The following is a 24,553-nucleotide window of genomic DNA, read 5'->3' on the forward strand; positions in this document are numbered from 1 at the left end:
TTCATTGTGAACCTGATTCTGAAGTAATGCCGGACAACTTATTGATGATTCGCTTGCATATGTTGATGTCATTTGTTTTGTCTGTTGGGTAGCAACCAGCAGGATTATAATTGGTTCAATTCAGTTATTCATGAGGTGCAAATTGCCCAGTGGTATTTTTCGAGCATCAAGCACTCTCAAGTGATTTTTTTTTATATGGGCAAATGGTTCTCTTGTTAATCCCAGTATTAATAAAGGCACTGCCATATTTCGTTCGCTTTCCCTGTCTTATTTCACAGGTATTAGGCTAGATTGCTATCGAATGTGGAGTACCTGTGAGTGATTATGGCTGTAATCTCTACAGAACCATTTGGGGAGTTCAGAACCGTAGCATATGTAAAAGGTTTGTGGAAATGAAGCATTTGAAGCTCTGCATAACTTTCCACATTCCACATTCATTTCGATCTTAGCTGAAGGTTTTGAATGGAAATAATACAAGGTCTTGAACTGAACAGGGTAGCCGTTTAATATTTCTTATGTGCGGTAAGAATGCAGAATGTAAGTACATTTTTACATCTGGATTAGAAGGTTATACATGTATTGTATTCTGCTTTTGATTTCACATCCCATCCCTACAGCATTCTGGTGTTAATGTGCAAGTTGGCCCAAATATTCATCAGTGAAGGGCTGAACCCATTTGTCTGGATCACACTGTTATCTAGATATGATGCTATGGGCACACAGCCATTGAAGCTGTGCCCATTTGTTACTGCAACACTTGTCAGACTGTGCTGTACCCTGCCAGCAGGTATGACGTTAAATAAGGTTGATCTTGAATGCCAATTAGCCTCCTCTCTCTGGTCAATAGTCGAGTTTCATCTCTGCATGATCATGATTTGGGGTTGTTTGAGGAACGTTGAAGGATTAGTTCACCCACAAAGAAATATTCTGCCATTTATGTCATTCCAAACCTGCATGACTAAAAGTGGTCCACATGAATTGTACTCTACTTTAAAAAAGTGCTTTGTGCGAGATAATGGGATAGCTGATTCGTAACCAAATTATTAGTTTGAGTCAGATCTTTACAATGAAACAGGGGATCTGCTTCATAAAACCAGTTTGAATGATTCGTTTACAGATTGGTGTGATTCGTTTCAACGAGCCGCTTTAAACTCACTAACTATACACTGTAAAAAAAACATACGTTAAATTTACGGGAAAACTCCGGCAGCTGTGGTTACCAGAGTTTTCCTCTTAAAAGTACAGTAGCAACATTTTAGGTTTTACAGACTTTGACCGTATTTAATTTTACAGCAATAAACTGTATTTCATTATTTGATATAATGTTAATTTAATGACATTTTGAAGTATTAATATCTGTTTTGTTCAATTGCAATACACCGACAGTCATCTATCACAGCAATAATCAGAGTCAAATGACCAATCAAAGCTCATCATTATCAGCTCTTCCACAAGAGAGTTCATCCTACTATATAGAAGCTGCACAGTGTCATTCACACAAACATTAAACACCATAACATGTTGAAATTTTAAAAATGGAATAAGAATTAATTTAACAACGTTAAATGTAACATAAAACCCTAATGAACAAAACTGATAAGAAAAAAATATGAATAAACAGTTAAAATACATTAAATGTGAAGTGTCACGCAGGGAATTGTGGGAAAGTCAATTTACATTTTTTCACTGTGAATTATACTTTCTTTTTTTTCACTTCCAAAAACTGTAAATTTAACAGTATTTTACGGTAAAACTACATTAAATATACCACATCACAGTTATTTACCGTATATAGTAAGGAAACTTTCTGTTAACCAATTAACAGTTTTTCACTGTAGCATTACTTTTACTGTTACTGTTAACAGTCTTTTACTGTTAAAATCACGATCATTTTTACAGTGTAGTAATGGATTAAAAGGATTGAGCATTAATTAATTATCAAAATAATCATTTTTTGAATATTAGCATGGCCATATTGCTCCATATTGGCACTCTATTCCATATACTCTACATATCCCCCCTTTTTTAGCACATTTTGGTGCCTTGGAAGGAAGCAACATCTTATATTCATTCAAATATGAATAATCCTCTAATTGGCTGTAATGAAACTGGCTAATGCTGTAGTTGCAGATGGCAAGAGAACGACCCCATGGCCTTTAGAAGCATACTAATAATGACTGACTGATATGAGCAAAATATCGCCTCAAATTATTATAGGAGATAGAGTTCATCCTTAAAAACTGGCTAATTTGCGACCGGAGGAAAACATGGAGAGAGTGATCCATCTTCATTAGTTTCTTATCATCTTATTCCACAGCCTCTCCTTCTTCCCTGCCTGCTCCCTGCTATCTCAGTGCTCTATTTTTGGCTCCATGATTTTTTTTGATTTTTTTTTTGCCCCTTTGTCTGTATGTTGTACCAAACCTCTTTTAAATGATTCCCCAATAGCATTTTTACTCATGAAAGTGCGTATCTATACCACGATTGTCATTTCTCTTGGCATTTACACGCCAAAAATGTTTTTTTGCACTGAAAACCCCCTGGGTAGGTTTAGGGGGAAGGGGGGTAGGGAGTTCGTACTTATTATACGCCAAAAAGTGCGCATCATATGCACGCGGAAAACGCGTACCATATACACGGCACGCAAAAACTAGTTTAAATGGCACGAGAAATGACATTCGTGCTATAGATACGAACTTTCATGAGATCGGGCTCATTTTTTCTCTTACCTCTGTGTTGAGGACACTGCATAAAGACATGGCCTTAAAAGAAACCCATATTCTAGATGTTTTGAAACAAAATTGTGGACTTATACACAGATCTATATGACTAACCCTTACCCTAACTCTCAAGGGTTGCAAATTTGGCCTAAACTAAGATGCCACTCATGTAATATGCCTAACCCTAACCCTAACCCTCAAGGGTCGCAAATTTGGCGTTTATTTATTTATTTATTTATTTATTTTATTTGTAGAAAAAGACAAAAGGGACAAGTAAGGGTTAATGCCCGACGAGGTGTCCATTGTCAGGTTTTAATGGACGACGGCGAGGCGTAAACCGGCCGACGCGCAGCGGAGGACGGTTGCCTCCGCCGAAGTCCATTAAAACCTGACAATGGACACCTCGGAGGGCATTAACCCGCTTATACCATGGTCACTTGCCAAATAAAACATTTTTAAAACATTAGTTTATATTTTAATTAGGCTAAATCTAGTTTTTACAAATAATAACTTGACTGACTGTTTATCTAGCAACCGGAGATATTTATAGTCCGCTTAGCTCGTATCCCTTCAGGTTCACAAATGCATTTTTTTTTCATGAAACACAAAGGTAGGCATAGTTTTTTTTATTACACCTAAAACAATTAATCAAACAACAAAAAAACAAAAAAAACAATTAGCTCTGAGCTCCAGCGATTTGCGCTTAACGTTATAGAGGGCAATAAATTAATCAGATCAAAGAGAGGGTCATTTGCCTCAGGCTCCTTAGGCTTGAAACGCTGTAACGTTAAGCCTTCTCCTGCCTTGGTTGTCTGGACAGCTGCGTAAAACTCCCGCAGGGTCTCATTCAGGGGTGCGTTTCCCGAAAGCATCGTTATCCAACTATGGTCGCAAGTTACGTCGTTACCAATAGAGTTCAATGGAACAGAGCAGCAGCGGTGTAATTTTCTCCGTTTTATTTACATTTTTTCTTTCTTCAGCAGCATACCAGTCGTCAAAGTTGCCATATTCTCCATAAATGTTAAAAGAAATAGCACGAAGTCGCTCATTGTTGTATTAGGCTATAATATCTAACGTTAGATGATAGAGCATGTGACTGCCTGTTGCTATGGTTACTCACAGCCGTTGTAGGCAGCGCATTTATTTATTCATTTCGAATGGTAAACAGGCAGTTTCACCAGAACTACTTTACTAGGTGTCCTCTATCACTTTTTAACGGACACCCTGCAGCCAATCAGAATCGAGTATTCACCCAGACCATGGTATAATACATATTAATGAACATTTTTCACAAATGTAAATATGCCAGATTATAGCCATAGGCTAATTTCCATCTGCAGACCCCCCAAGCAGGTAGATGTTACACAAATACATACAGACACACTATGCACAGGCTATATACAGAGAAGCAAGGACAATAACAGTGATCACAACATATTAGGACAAGCCATATTGCACTGACCCCTTTTACACCAACCATGCTATCCTAACTCCTATTACACAACCCATTTCACACTAATAATTCTATCCTCTTTAGTTTTATAAAACACTAACTCTATTTTACATCAGATATGTAGACTACTGATTACTAAACATGCTCACATATTTGTGTGTCCCTCAACCATACTTTTAAACGACTCCTAAAACTTGTGCTTTCCCTCAATGACTGAGGAATACTATTCCAGGAGCTCACCCCCTGGTATGATAGAGCGTTCTGGGAAAACGGCAAGTCCCAGTCCCATCTCATATACACTGTCCGAAAAAAAGGTACAAAAGCTGTCACTGGGGCGGTACCTTTTCAAAAAGGTACACTTTTGTACCTAAAGGGTGCATATTGGTACCATAATTGTACAAATATGTACCATGAAGGTATGCACCAATATGCCTTTAGGTACAAAAGTGTACCTTTTGAAAAGGTACCGCCCCAGTGACAGCTTTCGTACCTTTTTTTCTGAGAGTGTAGTTGCTCTAGTTACTCGAGACCCGACAGCACTGATAGACTTTTGTTTGATATAATCACTTAATGGTGGAGGCGCCAGACCATGTATAACCTTATAGATTAGACAGGCTGATTTAAAAAATGTGAAATTCGCTAAATTTAAAAACTTATAAACTAGGCGTAAACTAAGATGCCACTATTATATTATATTGGTAACACTTTACAATAAGGTTCATTAGTCAACATTAGTTAACTACATTAGTTAACATTAGAGCCCGACCGATAAAGGATTTTGAAGGCCAATACCGATACAAATATTTTTTGGTTTTAAAATCCGATATTCCGATATATCGGCCGATATTTTTTATTTATTTATTTTTTTCCAGAAACGCGCAACAAAACATTAACAGATTTCCCTAACATAGTTATTTGTAGTTATTTATGAGTTTTAACTGAAATAATATGATAAAGCATTTTTAAAAGAAACTTGTTTCTTTTATTGTCACAACAGAACAGAGGAACATCAAAATATATTAAAGTTCTGCTAAATAAAATAATAATTAGTCCCCTTATAAGCTACCTTATAATTACAATTTCAGGTTAGCTAGTCTATGATGAGCCATAATTTAGCAATAACGTCATACTGCAAATTGTAAAACATACATTTTCAATTTAACAGGACAAGGAGAGATGATTGAAGCGTGTTTCGTCTGTTTTTATTTTATTTTTGAAATATTCATTTATCGGCCATTATAACTGCCGATACCGATAGTTTGGAAAATGTCTAATATCGGCCGATAATATCGGCCGGCCGATATATCGGTCTGGCTCTAGTTAACATGTACAATATGTGAACAATACTTCTTCAGCATTTATTAATCTTAGTTAATATTAATTCCAACATTTACTCATACATTATTAAAATCAAAGGTTGTATTAGTTAACATTAGTTAATGGACTGTGAACTAACATGAACGCACAATGAACAGCTGTATTTATATTAACTAATATTAACAAAGATTCATTAACACTGTAACTAATGCATTGCTCATCGTTAGTTCATGTTAGTTAATGCATTTACTAATGTTAACTAATGAACCTCATTGTAAAGTGTTACCCATTATATTATATTATATTATATTATATTATATTATATTATATTATATTATATTATATTATATTATATTATATTATATTATATTATATACTCCAATTTCCTTCATTGTATTGAATGGCTTCTCACGCCCTGCTGATTCGCAGATGTTATGGAGGGGAAGACGGCCTTACTCCTGGAAATGAGCCAGTGGAACTCCAATGACCTGGTGGAGCAGATAGAAACACTGGGACACCTGGAGCACTCCAGAGGTAAAACCACCAGGGTGTCCTGAAGACATCTCTCCTACATGTTTTTTGTATCATGAACACATATTCATTCTTTAAGACTGAATTTACCAGATGTTTCTTGATGATGTGATTTATTTAAACTGACGAGTAAAATTGCTGTAAAAACCGTGGATAATCGAAATGCTGCTCCTCCCTAATTAGTTTACTTTACCCTAAACAGCAGTTTCCATTGCAAACAGCTTGTTTGGTGTCTAACTTAAAGTGGGTGAAGGCAGAATCAACAGTGACTAATGCTACAGACGCAGCGTAATCACTGTTTTGCTTCTCTAAGCCGCATTAATACCTCAGGACACGCAGTGACACTACAGCACTATATGACTCTTGTGCAAATTTAACTCCCTTTAGAGAGACACCCCAATGCTGCATGGGAGATTTAGAGTTTCTGTAATGCCGCACGACAGCTACTTTTAAACGAGAAGAAATAGGCAGCTCACTTTTTGACACTCATTTTAGAAAAATGTGTTTCATCAGACTGCGAAATAGTCCTACCAAGACCAATAAGACCAATAAGATTGAGTTTCTCAGCCACAGACGATGAGTTCATCTGCAGTGTTTGCTTTAGTTGTGTTGAGATGTGAGAAAACAGGGTCTTATTAATTCATTTCCATTACAGAGGATTCAAGCATGACCCAATTTATGAATTTCCACTTAAAAAAATTAATTAAACCTTATTTAGAGCCCACAAACAGGACTTGAGTCAAACCCACATTTCCGTTCAATTATACTGTGAATACAAACACACCTGAGCACAGCGGGCTTAAGGAAACACTGGTGACCTCTCACTAATGAACGAGTATTGCACTGAAGCGAGTGAAAGTGAGAGCTGTGGATCACATTTCAGCACTGGGGAAAAAACAATACAAGTTCTGAAAAATAAATAGAATGAGACTTGATTAGGCCAAGAACTACCCAATTTGGCCAGGTTTGTAACAAAAACTTTAGCCACACACGATTTTGGCACACCTCCTTGTGTTAAGTGCAAGTGCAACCCCCTTTTTGCATACCCCGTGGTCCAATAAACAGCACAGACCATGCATTTTTCAGCTTCTTTTTCCTGATGGATGATATCTGACGTCTTCATTATACTTACTGAATGTGTGTGTGTGTGTGTGTGTGCTCAGGCTGTTGTTTTGATTTGTTCTTATTTAACAAGCATCTCCAGCCATCTTCATCAGGCCATCACTGCTGGCGAAATGTAAAATCACAAATGTGAACCCATCTCCTCCAGAGCTAGAATAAATGTAATTATAACTCATTTTACAAATGAACTGTGATTATTTTTTTTATTTTTATTTTTATTTTTATTTTTTATTTGCATTATGTACAGAACAAGACAGGGAACATACAAAAACTGTAAGACACTTCCATTTAGATCAATACAGAGTATGGATTTAGAAAGAAGAAAAAAAAAAAAAAAAAAAAAGGAGCAAGGGTCAAAACAATCACATAGCCAGTATACATGAAAGGAATTAAAATACTAAAAAAGTAAATATTTTGACAAAGAGAGACATAAGGTTTCAAACTTTCTAATGAACTGTGATTATAATTTATGATGAACCAAACAAGCAGATAAAACTGTACAAATTAGAGTAAAGTAGTGTTGATATTAAATTTGCTATTTAGTTTGTATTTATGTTTTACTTAATTATATGTTCTGTTACGCAAAAGTATTTAGTCTACAGTGGTGGAGAGTTTATTCAGCAAAGTAGGTGGCGACAAGTTAACGAGTCATTTGAATCATTCAGGCAACCGATTCATCCATAAGCACTGATATGTTTAGGAATGAAACACCACTATGTTTTGTTCCTCAGAGACGCACAGCGCTATTTTGGTTTGGAAATAAACTCACCTAAAGGATTATTAGGAACACCATACTTTTTCCTTTTTTTTATGACAGGCTGTGTTGTCTTAGTAATGTCAAGTTGTCATGACAAAGACACTGACAGGTTATGATGTATTGGTTTATGTCAAGGTGTCATAACAAAGACATCTCAAACAATGTCACACTCTTAGAAGAAAAAAAAAATGTAATTAATCAATATCAAACAAAGAGTGCCATTTCAGTTTTTATCCTCCAAAAATCTGCATGATTAAAATGTGATATTAAGTTACTACAACAGTTTAATAAACAATAATTTAATTATAACTACAAAATGTTGCAGAATAATGTAATATATGAATGAATAATAGCCTTTATAGAACCTTTGTGACAAAAGGGTTCTTTCTTGTCATTATTGAACCTTTTTTAGCATAAAATGTCCTTTGGAGTTGAGTAAAGAACCCTATGCTTCATATATAGAACCCTTTTTTTCTAAGAGTTACATTAAAAATGTCATAATTGAGCGAACACTCTTAGAAGAAAAGGTTCTATCAGCGCTATGTATTTGGAACCCCTAAAAGGTTCTATACACTCTTAAAAAAAAGAGTTCCACTGGGTTCTATATATTTCATACTTGGCCAATAGAACCTTTTACCAAAAAAATAGTTCTATATAGAACCATTTTGGAGTTCCATATATGAAGCGGGGGATGGAACCATTTCTGGTTCTATATCCACAAGTTTCCGAGGGGCGCTCCTGTAAAAAATAAAGTGGGTGAAACTTCCGCTGTGGCGGCGGAAGTAGCATTCCAATGGTGTTTTGTGTGTTAGTTAGCGAAGAGGCTAGCTGTTTTTCGGAGAATTATTTTACTATTTAAAGACGCAAATCTTTATGAGAGATGTCGTTACGGAGCTCAGGGACAACATGTGCTGTTCGCGGTTGTATGTATAACCGGACTAAACTAATTTAGTGGCTTAAACGGGATTGTTTTGAACATAAGCTGAAAACGAAATCAGAGTGATCCTGCCAACGACTGTAGTTTCCATCAACCTCCCAAAAGACGACGAATCTTCCTGTGTACATTTGTTTAAATTCTTAATGTCCCATAAACTCTATCAGCATGTGTTTGGCTGTTCTCTACTGATGTTACAGGATCAAAGCCTGTGTTGACAGAATACCAAATGTGCCAGTTAATGTATTCAAGCAGCACATTCATTTATAATTTTGAATAAACTCCAAAGCACAATGACTAAGTGTGTATTTTTTATTTTAATTGTTTGTCAGCTCGCAGATCTGTCTGTCACCATGCCTTGATGAGTATTGATTATTAATAATGTTATTATAATACTCCCAATCAACTACTGCGGAGGGTAAAGGCACTGTTATTTCACCCTTTTGAATTTCGTTGAGGTTGTGTTCCCACATCGTTAGCTAGTTTGGATCGCTATAACTTGAATGACAACTGTTGAATGAACGAGTGTTAAGCATGTCAAATCGCGCTTTGTTTACTTCCAACCGGAAGTCGCGCCCACTTTTGACGCAAGGCCTCATGGGGCGTAGGAAACTTGTGGATAGGACCATTTCTTCTAAGAGTGAATGACACTTTGTCATAAACATGCATAAAACCTCCTTCATATTCATAACAAACATCATGTCATGATTATGAAGGTGTCTGTTAGTCTTATGCACACCCCTTCAAGTAAAGTGTTACCCAAAAGCTTTACCTATAAACAAACAGAGGAAGTAAATAGATCAATTATATATTTATTAAATAGATAAATGGATAAATAAACCGGGGAAGAGAGAACTAGGTTCCTCTTCGAGAAGTACGACTGTCATCAATGAGATGGATGGTTTGAGGTGGAGATTGCAGAGCACCATGAAGCTCTCTCTGTCTCTCATTGGCCACTAGAGAGCCTGTACAGGCTGCGGCATCCTCGGTGTGCGCCGCAGAGCAGCGTGGATGGTTTGGAAGACATGGAGGTTAGTCCTCATTCTAATTCTAATTACATTGAATTATCCTTTCAGTTTGGACTCATTTCGTCTCTTTCCCCCTCCTGCAGAGGAAATGCAGGACACAATTACTCATCCTGGTGATTCACGGAGGTCATATCTTGGATTCTGGAGGCGGTGACCCTGGAGGGAAGGCGGGCGATGCTGCCACTTTGGCGTCCGTGTTGGAGCGTGTGGCTCGGGCTCACTTCCAAGCGTCAGCAGACAGCATGCTGGTCAGACTGGTGCCCTGCACGCCCGTGTGTGCTGATGCCTTCTCCCTGGTGTCAAAGTAAGATGTTGAAGACCAAATATGCTAATTCTTCGTAATGATTATGCTCATGCTAGCTCGGTAACTCCTCAGTTAAAGTTTAGCCTTGGATGGGGTTTCAGTGTCACGAAATACTAACTTTCACCTGACAATTTAATGATGCACTTACTCATTTAAAGTGTCTGGTTTAGCACTGGTTTTCACGAGACTCAAGAAATGGCTGTGGAAAAGTGGGAGTGTAGAAGTTGGAAAGAGGGGAGACAACAACCAATAAATCATTATACAGACAAATGAACAATAAAATGTGAGTGGAGAAAAAATGGTGAAGTATATAAAATATGTCCATAAAAACGTGAAACATGCTTTATTGAACTTTATTCTTGTACAAACAGATGCTGTATTAAAGGAGTAGTTCACTTTTGAAAAAACTTTTGCTGATAATTTACTCACCCCCATGTCATCCAAGATGTCCATGTCTTTCTTTCTTCAGTCGAAAAGAAATTAAGGTTTTTGATGAAAACATTCCAGCATTTTTCTCCATATAATGGACTTCAATGGGAACCAAACGATTCAAGGTCCAAAAGACACTTTCAGTGCAAACTGCAAACTGTTCAAAGGGCTTTAAACGATTCCAGACGATGAATAAGGGTCTTATCAAGTGAATCGATCACTCATTTAAAAAACAAAGTTTAAGTTTTATAAGCTCAAATGGTCGCTTGCTCTGTTCTGTGACGCTCTCCATCACAGTGACTCTCCTGTTCGAACTCGTTCATCAAAACGAACAAATCTTTTTCCGAGTCAATTCGTTCGTTTTGTTCTTTGAATGAACCAAATGACTCGAGTTCGAACGAGTTCGAACAGGAATGTCGCGAACGTGCATCACAGAACAGAGCAAGGCGAGCATTTGAGCTTATAAAACTTAAACTTTGTTATTTATGTATTAAATGAGCGATCATTTCGCTTAATAAGACCCTTATTCATCGTCTGGAATCGTTTAAAGCCCTTTGAACAGTTTGCACTGAAACTGTCTTTTGGACCTTGAACCGTTTGGTTCCCATTGAAGTCCATTATATGGAGAAAAATCCTGGAATGTTTCATCAAAAACCTCAATTTCTTTTCGACTGAAGAAAAAAAGACATGGACATCTTGGACGACATGGGGGTGAGTAAATTATCAGCAAAAGTTTTTCAAAAGTGAACTACTCCTTTAAGCAGTAAATAAAGTATTGAATGAGAATGTCTCTGAAACATATGTGTATTTATTTCACTTCAGCTGTGGTAAAGTGTGCAAACACAGCTACAGAAAGCAGAAAGTGTCCGACTTCACGTCTCCGTTACATCCAGCCGATGTCGAACACACCTATTGATAATGAGACGGTTCTTCTCAGTGAGTCAAAACCATACAGCATGAGAAATATTGACCAACCAATTCCCAAACTAAGAGCTAGTACTTTTTAGTGAATAAACCATGCTGCATGACCAGTGTAGTCCAACCGATTCCCATGCAAGCAAATTATTCTGAGCCAATTCTTTTTAGTGAATCAATCTTACACAGCATGCAGTGTAGTCCAGCTAATTACCAAATAAATGAATCTTCATAGTGAATCAAAATCACACAAAATGATGGTTCTTATTAGCGAATCAAACGTATACGGTTCAAGACCCATTTTTGTTTAAAATCTGGCTGTTCTTATGATAATTTGTACTTATTTTTAGATTTTTTTCACAAATTTGTAAAATTTTCTACTAAAATGTTTGCATTGCATTCCCCACACACACACACCTCCCACACCTATTCCTTAAGATGTCCATTCCAATCCTTTATTGACTGTGTCAGATGCCAAGATTTTAGAATCTGTCTATTTAAATTGTCTAATTATGTTCACAACTGACAGTTAAATGAACCTATTGATCTGCCCTTTGGAGTCATGCTAAGCTCCCGCCACGAACATTTCCTTTCAGACTGAATGAAAATGTCTTCTAAAGACTTTGTAACCCTGGGGGGAAATCATCATTTATATGTAAAGCGTTCAGTTGTTTCCAGAGAACCACAAAGGTTAATTTATTTCCATTAAATGATAAAATACATTTCTTCATACAAACAAATCAAAATGTGTCAGAATTGCGCGTCTCTATCAGAAACACTGGAGCAGGAGCACACAAGGCCACACGCCCAGTTAAAGCACAATGAATTTTACATGATGACATTTTCGTTGTAGCCTCTTGCCAGTTTTCCATTTCTAAGCTGATGGGAACATCCAGACAAGAATTAGACAAAAAATAAAACTCATTGCTCATTAAAAGGGCTTAGTTATTAGTTATTTGTTCCGTCTATTTTAAAGGACCTGTTTAGCAATCAATCTGTGTCTGATCTTCCATCATTAGGAATAGCTGTCGCTGTTGATGTAGGCAAAAAGAAATCATTAAACATTTTTTTTTCAGCTCCGCTCTATTAATCAAACCACCACATTCTGTGACAGGAAACTGGCCTGATTAAAGATAGAGGAGCTTTAGTATGTTAATTAGACATCCTGCTCTTTCAGGTATCCAGACAGGGATGACCTGATCTCTGCCTCTGAACTGTCCTTTAAAGCACATTTAGCTAAAAATACATCTAAATCAATCTGCATATCAAATTTATAGGCAACATTTGGTATCTCACTCTTAGAAAAAGGGTTCTGTATATGTAGCATAGGGTTCTTTACTCAACTGCAAAGGTGATGATAATGACAAGAAAGAACCCTTTTGGCACAAAGGTTCTTTATAGGCTATTATTCATTCATATATTACATTATTCTGCAACATTTTGCAGTTGTAATTAAATTATTGTTTATTAAACTTTTGTAGTAACTTAATACTTAACCTGTTAACTGTCACCCCCCCTTTTTTGAATAGACATGAAAATGCACATTTCGAACTTAAATGGTTGTAATTCAAGAATGCTTTGGAATATAGACATATGATTGGTCTTGTTTTAAAGAAGACATTTGGCAGATTTTTGTAGAAGTGAAATAAATTAAGAAAGTGAAACAGAAAAAAAAGTTATAGAGGTTTGAGTTTATGGAAATGTACAATGCAAAAATATTAATTATTCATATTTTACATAAAATATATATTTTCAAAACCTGGGCTACTCTAAAATGGCAGAAAATTCAAAGCCAAAAATCTGAACGAGTTGTGTTTCAAATTTTAGGTTGATCTCTCAAAAAATGAGCTTTCAGTAAGATTTTGTTTGGGTGCAGTACCAAACTTTTTCACTAGGGCACAATCAGACTCCATTACTGCCCATATAAGGGCGCCTGCATTTCCATTCGTGTTTTGAGTGATATGAACCATTATTTTCACAATTTTCATACAATTTCTGAAGTAGAGATCCTATTCAGAAGTAGCATGGGAAGTTTGGCAGATTTTGATATGAATTGAACCTCTAAGAAACACATACAAAGAACACGCATGTAAGTCATAGCTAGCTGCCACGTCACAAATGGTGAATTTATTATTTTTTTCTTGATATTTCAAACTTTTCAGACCTTTTTTTTCCAAAATAATTGAATAGATTCTATCTTTTGAACTTTTGGCATGAAAACAAACTGAGGTATCTACCATTTTTTCATGATTTTTCATGTTTACTGCTATTTTAAAATAAAGGTCTGAACACGCCTTATGAGTATCAAAATATTATTGTTTTATATTGATAAATTATGGCTCCTCTGTAATATATTTTGAAAATCAGTCACCAAATATGGAAACTAGAGATTGTAAGCTTTCAAATGATATATAGTTTGTCAATATTATTTAAGGTATTTACTAAGATATTATTGTTTTAAAAATATAGTGGCAAACGTCCCACCTGTGCACGGTGACAGTTAAATATAAATTTTACAATACTTAATGCACTGGTACTTAATTATCTATAAAGCTATTTTGGGGTTGTTGCCTTCTTATCTCTGTTGTTTTATGCAGCAGGAAATTATCAAAAATTATTCTCTTCGCTCGCAAAACTTCTATACTCTCTCTGTCCCTTTTGTGCGAACTGAGTTAGGTAAGAAGTCTTTTATGTATGCAGCGCCGTTTTATGGGAATGCCCTGCAAACTAAATTAAAATTAGAAAATTTGTTTGTAGACCGTTCTAAATCAGTTATCCAGCGAATGGAAGCTGATCAAACATTATGTAACTGCTTTTAAACTACTCTTTTAACTGTTTTGTATCTGTCTGTGTGATGTTTGTTTCTAATGGAACCGATTGTACTGCTGCACATTTTTGGCCAGGACACTCCTGTAAAAGAGATTCTTAATCTCAGAGAGCTTTTCTGCTTAAATAAAGGTTAAATAAAAAATAAAAATATCACATTTTAATCATGCTGATTTTTGGAGGATAAAAACTGAAATGGCACTCTTCGTGTGATGTTGATTAATTGCATTTTTCAACCCCCATATCTTGAATTTTGTGACCATTCACATGCATTGCATTCTAGGGGTTCCAAATATGTAGCGCTTTAGCACCTTTTAAGGTTCTATATAGAACCTTTTCTTCTAAGAGTATCTGAATAACATGACGATGACATTAAAGCTGCAGTCTGGTGTTTTTCCTCTTTGTCGCCATCTCTGTTCGAAATCTGCAATTGCAGTCATTTGCGGAATTATCAACTTTACGTGAGTTGTACTTCAACACCATCGACACGGCACAGCGTGGATGAACACGATGTTTGAGGAGAGTGTGTGTGTCAGTTATCGCGCCGGTGTGGATACTGGCATTCAGAATCAAAGATTATTATTTTTCGAAGTATGACCAACATAAGAATTTTCACCGGAAAATGTGATCTGAACTAGTAAGAAACGTCCACTTTTGTTCTGGTTCTGACTTTGCATTAAATCTAACAATCGCTTATAAGTTATCATATCACGCAAAACCGTTATTGTTCGAACAAGTGAATCTGTTGTCACTGGTAATTGTCATTTGAACCTTTCTGGATTCGCCATCAAATTAAAGGAGTAGTTCACTTTTGAAAAGACTTTTGCTGATAATTTACTCACCCCCATGTCATCCAAGATGTCCATGTCTTTCTTTCTTCAGTCGAAAAGAAATTAAGCTTTTTGATGAAAACATTCCAGCATTTTACTCCATATAATGGACTTACCAAACGGTTCAAGGTCCAAAAGAAACTTTAAGTACAAACTGCAAACTGTTCAAAGGGCTTTAAACGACTCCAGACGATGAATAAGGGTCTTATCAAGTGAATCGATCGCTCATTTAATAAATAAATAACAAAATTTAAGTTTTATAAGCTCAAATGCTCGCCTTGCTCTGTTCTGTGTGACTCTCCTGTTTGAGCTCGTTCATCAAAATGAACGAATCTTATTCATCAAATCTTTTTCGAGTCAATTCGTTAATTTGGTTCATTGAATGAGTTCGAACAGGAAAGTCACAAACACTCATCACAGAACAGAGCAAGACGAGCATTTGAGCTTATAAAACTTAAACTTTGTTATTTATTTATTTATTAAATTAGTGATCGTTTCCCTTGATAAGACCCTTATTCATCATCTGAAATTGTTTAAAGCCCTTTGAACAGTTTGTAATGAAACTGTCTTTTGGACCTTGAACCGTTTGGTTCCCATTGAAGTCCATTATATGGAGAAAAATCCTGGAATGTTTTCATCAAAAACACTTTTTGAACACTGGCTGGTTATGTTTTTTTTTTTTTTTTCCCCAAATATGTATTTTGGATCATTTTTAATCCCAAAAAAGCTACGGACTGCAGCTGTAACATCAGACAATGTACAAGATGTATAGACATTGAACAACTGTAGAACTATATATATAATGTCACTGGTTGTTTTGGTTTCATGTTGTTTCATTATTATTGATATAACTATTGTTCATGTCACTACTGTAATCTTGTCATGGTATTTCCTTTTCTATTCTTGTGATCCTGCCATTTGTTTTGTCTTTTCATTGGTTAATTGTCTCGATTGTGTTCACAGGTGTCCCTTGTCTTGTCATTTAGCCTTGTGTATTTACCGTCATGTTTGCCTGGTTCTTTGTCAAGTATTGTTTGTGTAACCTCTGTCGGGTGAGTGCCATGCCATGCCTTTTGTATCTAGTTTGTTGAATAAACTGCACTTGGGTTTGTCAAGCTCGCCTCCAGTGGAATGATTACATATAACCGCATAAGATAGTAGTATACTAACCTTAACCACTCTTGAAAAGCATTAGATAACAAAATAACACTAACAATAACTTTCATAACACCGTGGAAAAACTATGTACAAAAAAATAGTATATTCTCGGTCAAAAGAGTTAACCCACTGTAAGCCAAGTATACTTTGAATACTTATTTTTTCTTTTAAGTATATCTCGATCAAAAGATTAAGTTCAAGTACAGGCCAAATAAAGACTTTTCTCTCAGTATAAGTCAAGAATTTACACTTAAGTGTAATTTGAAGTATATTTCTGAGAAGTACATAAAAAATATTTTTTAATAAAATGTTGACTGGAAGTATGCTCTCTTATTTTTAGTTGAAAATAATAAGTATACTAACAGAACACTTAATAAACTTATTTTTCGTAAGGGGCATCATCACATGGGGCAGGTGATCAAAATTAACATCAAATGGGTGCTAAAGGACGTCCTTGGTGATCCAGTACATAAAATTGAAACTTTATGTAAAAATGTCCACTCCTATTCAAACAATGTTGTCCTATCAATAATTTTCTCTTTTGTCTGCCTGTAGTTTGAATCCATACAGCTACGATGAAACCTGTGTGTCCAGCAGTGTGGATCATTTGCCGCTGGCCGCTCTTCCCATACTTGCTATCGCTGCCCCTCATTACCAGAATGCTGTCGCTGCAGTCATTGCTCAGGCCAATCAGGTTTACCGAAACTTCCTTCAGTCCCCAGAGGGTGTGGGCTTCACAGGACAGGTAAACACAGTGGTTATTGGCCAATATTAGCAATATACATATATATAAATATAAACGAATCAGCAAATTTTACCAATCGATTTGCATAACAGCTTGAGGCAAGAAAAATAAACGAATATCACAGACAGGTTAATGGGTATCCTAAAGTATGATTTTGTACATCTTATATATTTCCTTGCAAGAATGTAGCCCCTACCAAACTTGTACACGCCGTTTAGAAGTTAAAACACCAGTAAACTTTATTTTGACGATAAACGGAGGACAATATAGCTTCCGTAACGTAGTAAGGCAGACAAAAAAACAAAGAGATAGGCTAGTATGCAAGCAATATAACGTACTTACTAGTTACTAGTTAGAATTTAACGCGTTCACTTTCTCTTTTTGCTTTCGTCCGATAAAGCCTTTGCTTTCTTGTTTTTCTGTGCTGCTTCGGCCATGACTATAACATTTGGCTCGCACATCCGAAAGCATGATAGCCAAATCCGCATCGGTCGGCCCCCCTCCTCCTCCTTCAGCTCACGCCAGAAAACACTGTGACTGGCCCAAAGTTGATCCTTGTTCTGCCTTTAACGCGATCACTTTTATTTTTGCTTTCGTCCGATAAAGCCTTTGCCTTCTTGTTTTTCTGTACTGCTTCGGCCATGACTATAACATTTGGCTCGCACGTCCGATTTTAAGGAAGTGAGGGTGGTGGTGGAAGTGACGTATATGCCGTAAATCAGTCGAATTTTGCAGTTCTCTTTGTTCGCCGGGTTACTACCCGAAACCCGAAGTTTAAAAGTAGGATTTTAAACGCTACAAACCCCGTCAGGCTATGGCAGACGTGTCATTCAACCTATTGTAAGTCGATATACCATCACAAGAGACTTGGAAATATATTATGAAGGTTGAAAAGTTACCTGGTGTTACTATGTAATAACTCAAATAATCTTCAAATGCTTGTTTCAGGTGTGCCTGGTGGCAGACTGTGTTGGCGGTGTCCTTTGTTTTGACGCCTTGTGTTTCAGTGGTGACAAGCAACATAGAAGCCCTGAGGGTGGCAGCAGCAACAACAGCACAGAGAGTCTAAAGGTACAGAGGAACATGCACACAAAATAACCCTGAACTCCTGCCTTTGAAGTCATTCTCTCTTCATCATATTACTGCCCTTCAAAGCTTTTTTGTATGTTCTCATATCTAAATGTCATATGACATTTTCCTGTTCCCATTTGTCTCCTCATCAGCTCTCTCCCTGTCTTTGAGGATTAGTTCACCCAAAAAATAAAAACGTTATTGCGACCCCATATTATTATGATTATAATATTACTTATTTTTGCTCTGTCCAGATTTTTGTCCCCCTCCCCGTGTGTCTACTGTTTGCAACCGTTATAGATTTCCTGTCACCCTGTCTGTCTGAGCTTCTTGGTGCTGACAGTTTAATAAAAGTGCACTCATCTGTGCAGTGCCAGTGTGTGATAAAAGGGCACCACATGGCACATCAGTTGATGAACAGATGCCTCGGAAACAGTAGAACAGAGGCAAAAAAAATAGTTCAGGGCTCAGAGTCACAAAAGCCGCTTTTCCATTGCCCTTAAAATTGTAGCGCAGTCTCATCCCAAGACGTCATATAACTGATGTCTTGGGACGTCTTTTGGCCATATAGTACGTCAACATCCGCCATTTTAGGGTACCCTTTAACGTCGGTTAGATGACCTTATCGGATTATAACCCTACACCAGACCTAAACCTACCCCTAAACCTATCCCGTCACCTAACTGACGTTAAAGGTAAAGCGTCAGTTGTATGACGGCCCAGGATCATCATGTAACTGACGTTAAAGGGTATCCTAAAACGGCGGATGTTGACGTATGGTCAAAAGACGTCGATGAGACTGTTAAAAATAGCACAAATTGAAATTGTGAATTGAAAATACGCACAATGGAAACACGTCCATTTCGCAAAAAAAGTTTTTACCCTCGCATGAGGAGGTTTTTCAGGCAATTCGAAAAAGTAATTTTTCACAAAACTGCAATGGAAACAGGTTTTGCGCATTTACAGTCACCTGACTTAGAAGACGTGGTGTGTTTTTGGTCCGTGTCCGCAAATAATAATAATTATTATCAGCGTTATTATAACATTTATTTGGCTACATATGGAGAAGGCGCTTTTGTACAAAAAAGGAACAAAGTAATTTGTCACATCTCATTCGTAAGGGTTGGACAATATTAATTCAGGGCTAAGATTATCACAAATAAACACAAGATTTTGACATACACTACCGGTCAAAAGTTTTAGATCGGTAAGATTTTTTATGTTTTTAAAAGAAGTCTCTTCTGCTCACCAAGGCTGCAATTATTTGATTAAAAAACAGTAATATTGTGAAATATTATTATAATTTAAAACAGCAGTTTTCTATGTGAATATATAGTGACGTGTAATTTATTCCTGTGATCAAAGCTGAATTTACAGCATCATTACTCCAGTCTTCAGTGTCACATGATCCTACAGAAATTATTATAATATGATGCTCAAGAAACATTTATGATTATTATCCATGTTGAAAACCGTTTTTTACATTTTTATTTTAATAGAAAGTTCAAAAGAACAGAATTGATCTGAAATGGAAAGCTTTTGTAACATTAATCACTACCATTCAATAGTTTGGGGTCAGAAAGAATTTATTTTTTATTTTTGAAAATACTTTTATTCATCAAGGATGAGTTAAACTGATCGAAAGTAACAGTAAAGACATTTATAATGTTAGAAAAGATTATATTTTAAATAAATGCTGTTCTTTTGAACTTTGTATTCATCGTAGAATTTTTGGGGAAAAAAATGGTACACGACTGTTTTCAACATTGAAAATAACAATTTATGTTTTTTGAGCATAAAATCAGCCTATTAGAATGATTTCTGAAGGATCATGTGACACAGAAAACTGATGTGTAATCGGCAACAGTAATTATGTTGAAAATTCAGCTTTCAAATTACATTTTAAAATATATTAAAATAAAAAAACAGTCATTTTAAATTGTCATAATATTTCACAATATTACTGTTTGTTTAACATTTTTTTTTTCATAAAATAAAGCAGCTTTGGTGAGCAGAAGGGAATTCATTTGAAAACATAAAAAATCTTACTGATCTAAAACTTTTGACCGGTAGTGTATATCCAAGTGTTTGCGAACACTTGCATTTTCCCATTAACATTTCAATTTCGAGAAAATGAATGGGGTTTATACTTCTTTCATTTCTAATAATTTATCATAACGTTGTTTGGCAGTCTTGTTCGACTACTATAGTAATTCTAGATATCTTCGTTTGTAAATATGAAAACAGATTCCATGGTGTGAATTTTTTTGTAAGGAAAAAAGGTAATAAGGAAGCAAGATGACAACCACAACCGCTGAAAACTGATAATGAGGAACATGTACAACTGACTTCGGTGTCGGTTGTCTTTATGTTTCAGGAGAAGCCATGTGCGGTGAACTCGCTGAGTCCCACTCTCCGAGGCAGCAAGCGCCTGAGTAAGAGCAACATTGATGTGTCAACCCCGTGTGATCCGCTGTCTGGAGTCCCCTATCCACTCACCCGAAAGCAAAGTGACTCTTGTGATGCAGACGTGGCCAGTGGTCAGTGTGATGTCTTTATCAGCAGGTGAGATGTGGATTTGTTCATTGCTTCACTGACATGTGTTGACATTTTAGTTACTGCTTATTCCCTCAGGAAGAAAAGCTTCCCAATATGTCTGATTAAACCTAAAACCTTCAATCATTTCATTAATTTAGTTGAAGCGAATGTGTTCATGTTTGTCATGTCTTGGAGTGCATGGCTGGAGCAATTTCTCAATATTAAAAACTAAATATTATATTACTGAAAAATTATATATTTTTTTCCATGTCTGATTAAAATGCTTGAAGCAAAACACGTTTTCTTGGGAATATTCTTGTAAATGGTAATGCATTTATAGTTTTCCTTCGTCTTCATCACTTACCCTGCAAGTCTATTGTAATGTCCTTTAACAAATGACACAGTTTTAATGATTTTAATCAAATAAAATCTTAATTTTAATATTACATTTTTTAATCTCGCAGGGACTGCACAAAAATAACAAATTGTGATATTTTTTTTTTTTTTTGTATTATTATTATTATTTTATATTTAGTTGGTTTGTCGCACTTTAAAACATTATATCCGGATTCATAAAATCACAGAAATCATTTCAAAAGACTGGTGTCAAAATTCTCATTTACATGTTTATAAATACGCTTATACACTGTAAAAATGAATATGCTTTATCTAATCAATATAATTGTGGCAACAGATTACAAACAATATTATTAATTAAATTTAACAAATTAGAATTGAGTAATAATTAATCAAAGTATTCCTTAAAAGTGAACCATGTAAAATGAGTAAAGTTTACACCTAAAAAATTAACAAAAATATCTCACTAACAGACAGACGTCAAAGATTAATTAAGAACTCTTTATTTTATATTGCCAACATTGAAGCAGAATCACTGAAGGAGAAAACCGTAATTTTAAAACAAACCTAAAACAAACACTGATCACCATAATGGTGACTTAAATTTATGTTTGTTTGTTTTTTGATTGTTAAGATGAGTAATGAGTAAGTTTTACTAAAAAAGTAAAATGAGTTTTACTCATTTTAAATGGTTAACTTTTAAGGAATTAATTTGATTAATTATTACTCAATCCTAATTTGTTCAATTTAATTAATAATTTTGATTAGATAAAGCATATTCCTTTTTACAGTGTACAAGCATATTCACGTTGGTATAGAAATAAACATAAATAGAAACACAAGGAATTGAATAAACAGTCTGTGGTATTTGAGACGGTTTTATGCAGATCATAACGATGAAATGAAAGCATGCATGGAATGTCATGAATGCTAATGAGTCATTCAGTTACATTGTTCAGTTTACAGATAAAGTAGTGTCTGAAATAAAAAAAACTGTAACAGTTGGGAGTCAAAAAACAAAAAAGTCATTTGAATTAATTGCTAATTGATGTGTTTGCCCTGTTTTTATTTAGTTTTCAGTGTCCTTGTCATCAGTATTGTTATTCCATAGCTGTATGTTCTGCACCTTTGCTGTTTCCCGCTCTCTGTTCCAGATCTGCATCAAGACATGCCATCCAAGCTGTCCTCGAACATCCCCTCATTAATCATCTCCAAACAAACAAATTTTTACATTTTATTTTATTGTCATCATTTCAATGTCATGTTGATGGTTCTGGAGGGGTTATTACAGCCCCAGTTTATCCTAATTTATTGTAAAGCTGAACCCCCATACTGCCACACCAAATGTTGTAAATTAACAACAATAAATCATGTGGTCCTCCTACTTGTTTCTAAAGTCTTGGGGGAACATGATGACATCAGCATAAAACGAAAGCATTAATTCTGATTAATCATTAACAAAGTGTTAATAATAAATGAAGATAACTGGCTGTCTCACAGTCTGTCCCAGGATGATCAGTGTGACTCCAGGCAGGCTCTCCATCCAGGCTGCTTTGAGTTTGAAGTGTCAGATTGCTTTCTGCTGGGATGCCCACTGGGGCTGGTGCTCGCAATGAGGAGGACAGTTTTACCTGCCCTTGATGGTACAAATCAGCTTCCCTTTCACACACACGCACTCAAATTGTTTATTTTCAAGGAAAAAATATTTTATCCAAATAATAAATGTGATTTATCTTTAAAATTTGATGATAAAATTTGACTCTCATCTCTATTAGTGGCACAGCTCCGACCAGCTTGTTCTCAGATTTTTAATCTGTTCTACCCGTCGGACCCCTCGGCCTCACGTCTGGAACCTTTGCTGCACCCAGTCCTCACCCACCTCCCCCCGTTTCCTGTTTCCCGTTACCAGCGGTACCCTCTGGGAGACAGGCGCTCCACTCTCATTGGTAAGAGCTTTCTCGCAGGCTCCCCAGCTCGCATCGCTCAAGTAAATAGGGCTAAATTGGGGTTTTAAAAAAGCACACAACAGTATTACATATCACTGATGCTAAAGTTGCCTAAAAAGAGGAATAAAAAATCATCTTTTGGATATTGATCTTAATGCCTTAATTAGAAAAATGAGGAAAACTCCAACCTTTAAGGACACAAATTTTCTTTGTGAATGAATAATGTATCATAAATCATATAGGGTGCATACTGTAAGTCATTGCCCCCCTATGTTAAATTCCCATAGACTCAGGCAGATTTTTATTTTTAAAAGCCAGTTATTTCATGGATCCAGGATAATATGCATCCTGATAAAGTTCCCTTGGCCTTTGGAATTAAAATATCCCCACATCATCACACACCTTCCACCACACCTAGAGATCGGCATGGTTTTACTTCAGTTAGCCTAATAGCTGGTTTGATTTGCATTGAAAGATGATCTTATGGAAAGTACCCCATTTTAATATTTATTATATTAAATATTAATATAATTATATTATATTTTAATTCCAAAGGCCAAGGGAACTTTATCAGGATGCATATTATCCTGGATCCATGAAATAACTGGCTTTTAAAAATAAAAATCTGCCTGACTCTATGGGAATTTAACATAGGGGGGCAATGACTTATGCACCCTATATTTTAAGGAAAAACATTTATTTATTTATGATGCATTATTCATTCACAAAGAAAATTTGTGTCCTTAAAGGTTGGAGTTTTCCTCATTTTTCTAATTAAGGCATTAAGATCAATATCCAAAAGATGATTTTTTATTCCTATTTTTAGGCAACTTTAGCATGGGGGCCAAAACTTATTCACACCACTCTAAATCATAGAATTAAAAAGTTTAAAATCTTGAGCTTGTTTTTGCGCCATTATTTAACACCCCAAAAATGTACATGCAAAAAGCATATCTGTTTTTCTTTGAGCTTTCACATTTGTGCATAATTTCTTTATAATTTTATCCCTCGAAGCAGACACCGTGCTCAGACACTTGTCAGACAGCAGTCCATCTGTGGACGGACACATAGAGCAGTGCTGTGGAGGAAGTGTGTCTCGCAGGGGCAGCGATCGGGTTTTTCCACTCGGACTCGCCCGCTCTGATGCCGAAGGGTCTGAAACTGCCCCGAGCGAGCCTGTTAGCATCTCAAACAGTGAGTCTCAAGAGCACTGCATGTCCTTGAATCTGGTGCTTTCAGGATGTTCATGTTTAAATCATTACCTCAGGGACTTTGATGCATGTGAAGATATAGGCTCATCTGCATGTGTGGTTCAGGCTTGTATGACACAAATCCTCTGTTTTCTCTCTCTCTCTCAGTATGTAGTCGGTGGTGGGGGTCGAAGCGGTTAGATTACGTGCTATACTGTCCAGATGTGCTCACCACCTTTCCCACTATAGCACTGCCTCACCTGTTCCACGCCTCATACTGGGAGTCAACGGATGCTGTGGCTTTTATTCTTAGACAGGTAAGTGACAGTTCTTGGCTCTACTATAAGGGTTGTATTAACCAAGTATTAACATCCATCTTGGG

General features: G+C 36.1%; 1 protein-coding gene across 5 annotated transcripts in view; it reads left to right on the plus strand.

Moving 5' to 3' along the window:
- Nucleotides 1–24,553, plus strand: part of plrdgb (PITP-less RdgB-like protein) — a 64,386-nt gene that overhangs the window by 23,984 nt on the left and 15,849 nt on the right. For 3 of the 5 annotated variants that reach the window (XM_089123510.1, XM_089123509.1, XM_039693866.2), the window contains exons 3-12: nt 5,920–6,024; nt 9,795–9,865; nt 9,946–10,166; nt 16,880–17,069; nt 18,018–18,140; nt 20,518–20,705; nt 22,536–22,678; nt 22,811–22,981; nt 23,996–24,175; nt 24,340–24,488. In XM_089123510.1, coding sequence (XP_088979636.1) covers nt 5,920–6,024; nt 9,795–9,865; nt 9,946–10,166; nt 16,880–17,069; nt 18,018–18,140; nt 20,518–20,705; nt 22,536–22,678; nt 22,811–22,981; nt 23,996–24,175; nt 24,340–24,488 — 1,541 coding nt within the window. Of the gene's footprint in view, nt 1–5,919; nt 6,025–9,657; nt 9,866–9,945; nt 10,167–16,879; nt 17,070–18,017; nt 18,141–20,517; nt 20,706–22,535; nt 22,679–22,810; nt 22,982–23,995; nt 24,176–24,339; nt 24,489–24,553 lie in introns of those variants that run through there. The other 2 variants (XM_039693867.2, XM_089123511.1) reach the window with 2 other exon arrangements.

The sequence above is a fragment of the Pimephales promelas genome, chromosome 19 (assembly GCF_988280905.1).
Source record: "Pimephales promelas chromosome 19, fPimPro1.hap1.1, whole genome shotgun sequence".
In the NCBI taxonomy this organism is placed as follows: Eukaryota; Metazoa; Chordata; class Actinopteri; order Cypriniformes; family Leuciscidae; genus Pimephales; species Pimephales promelas.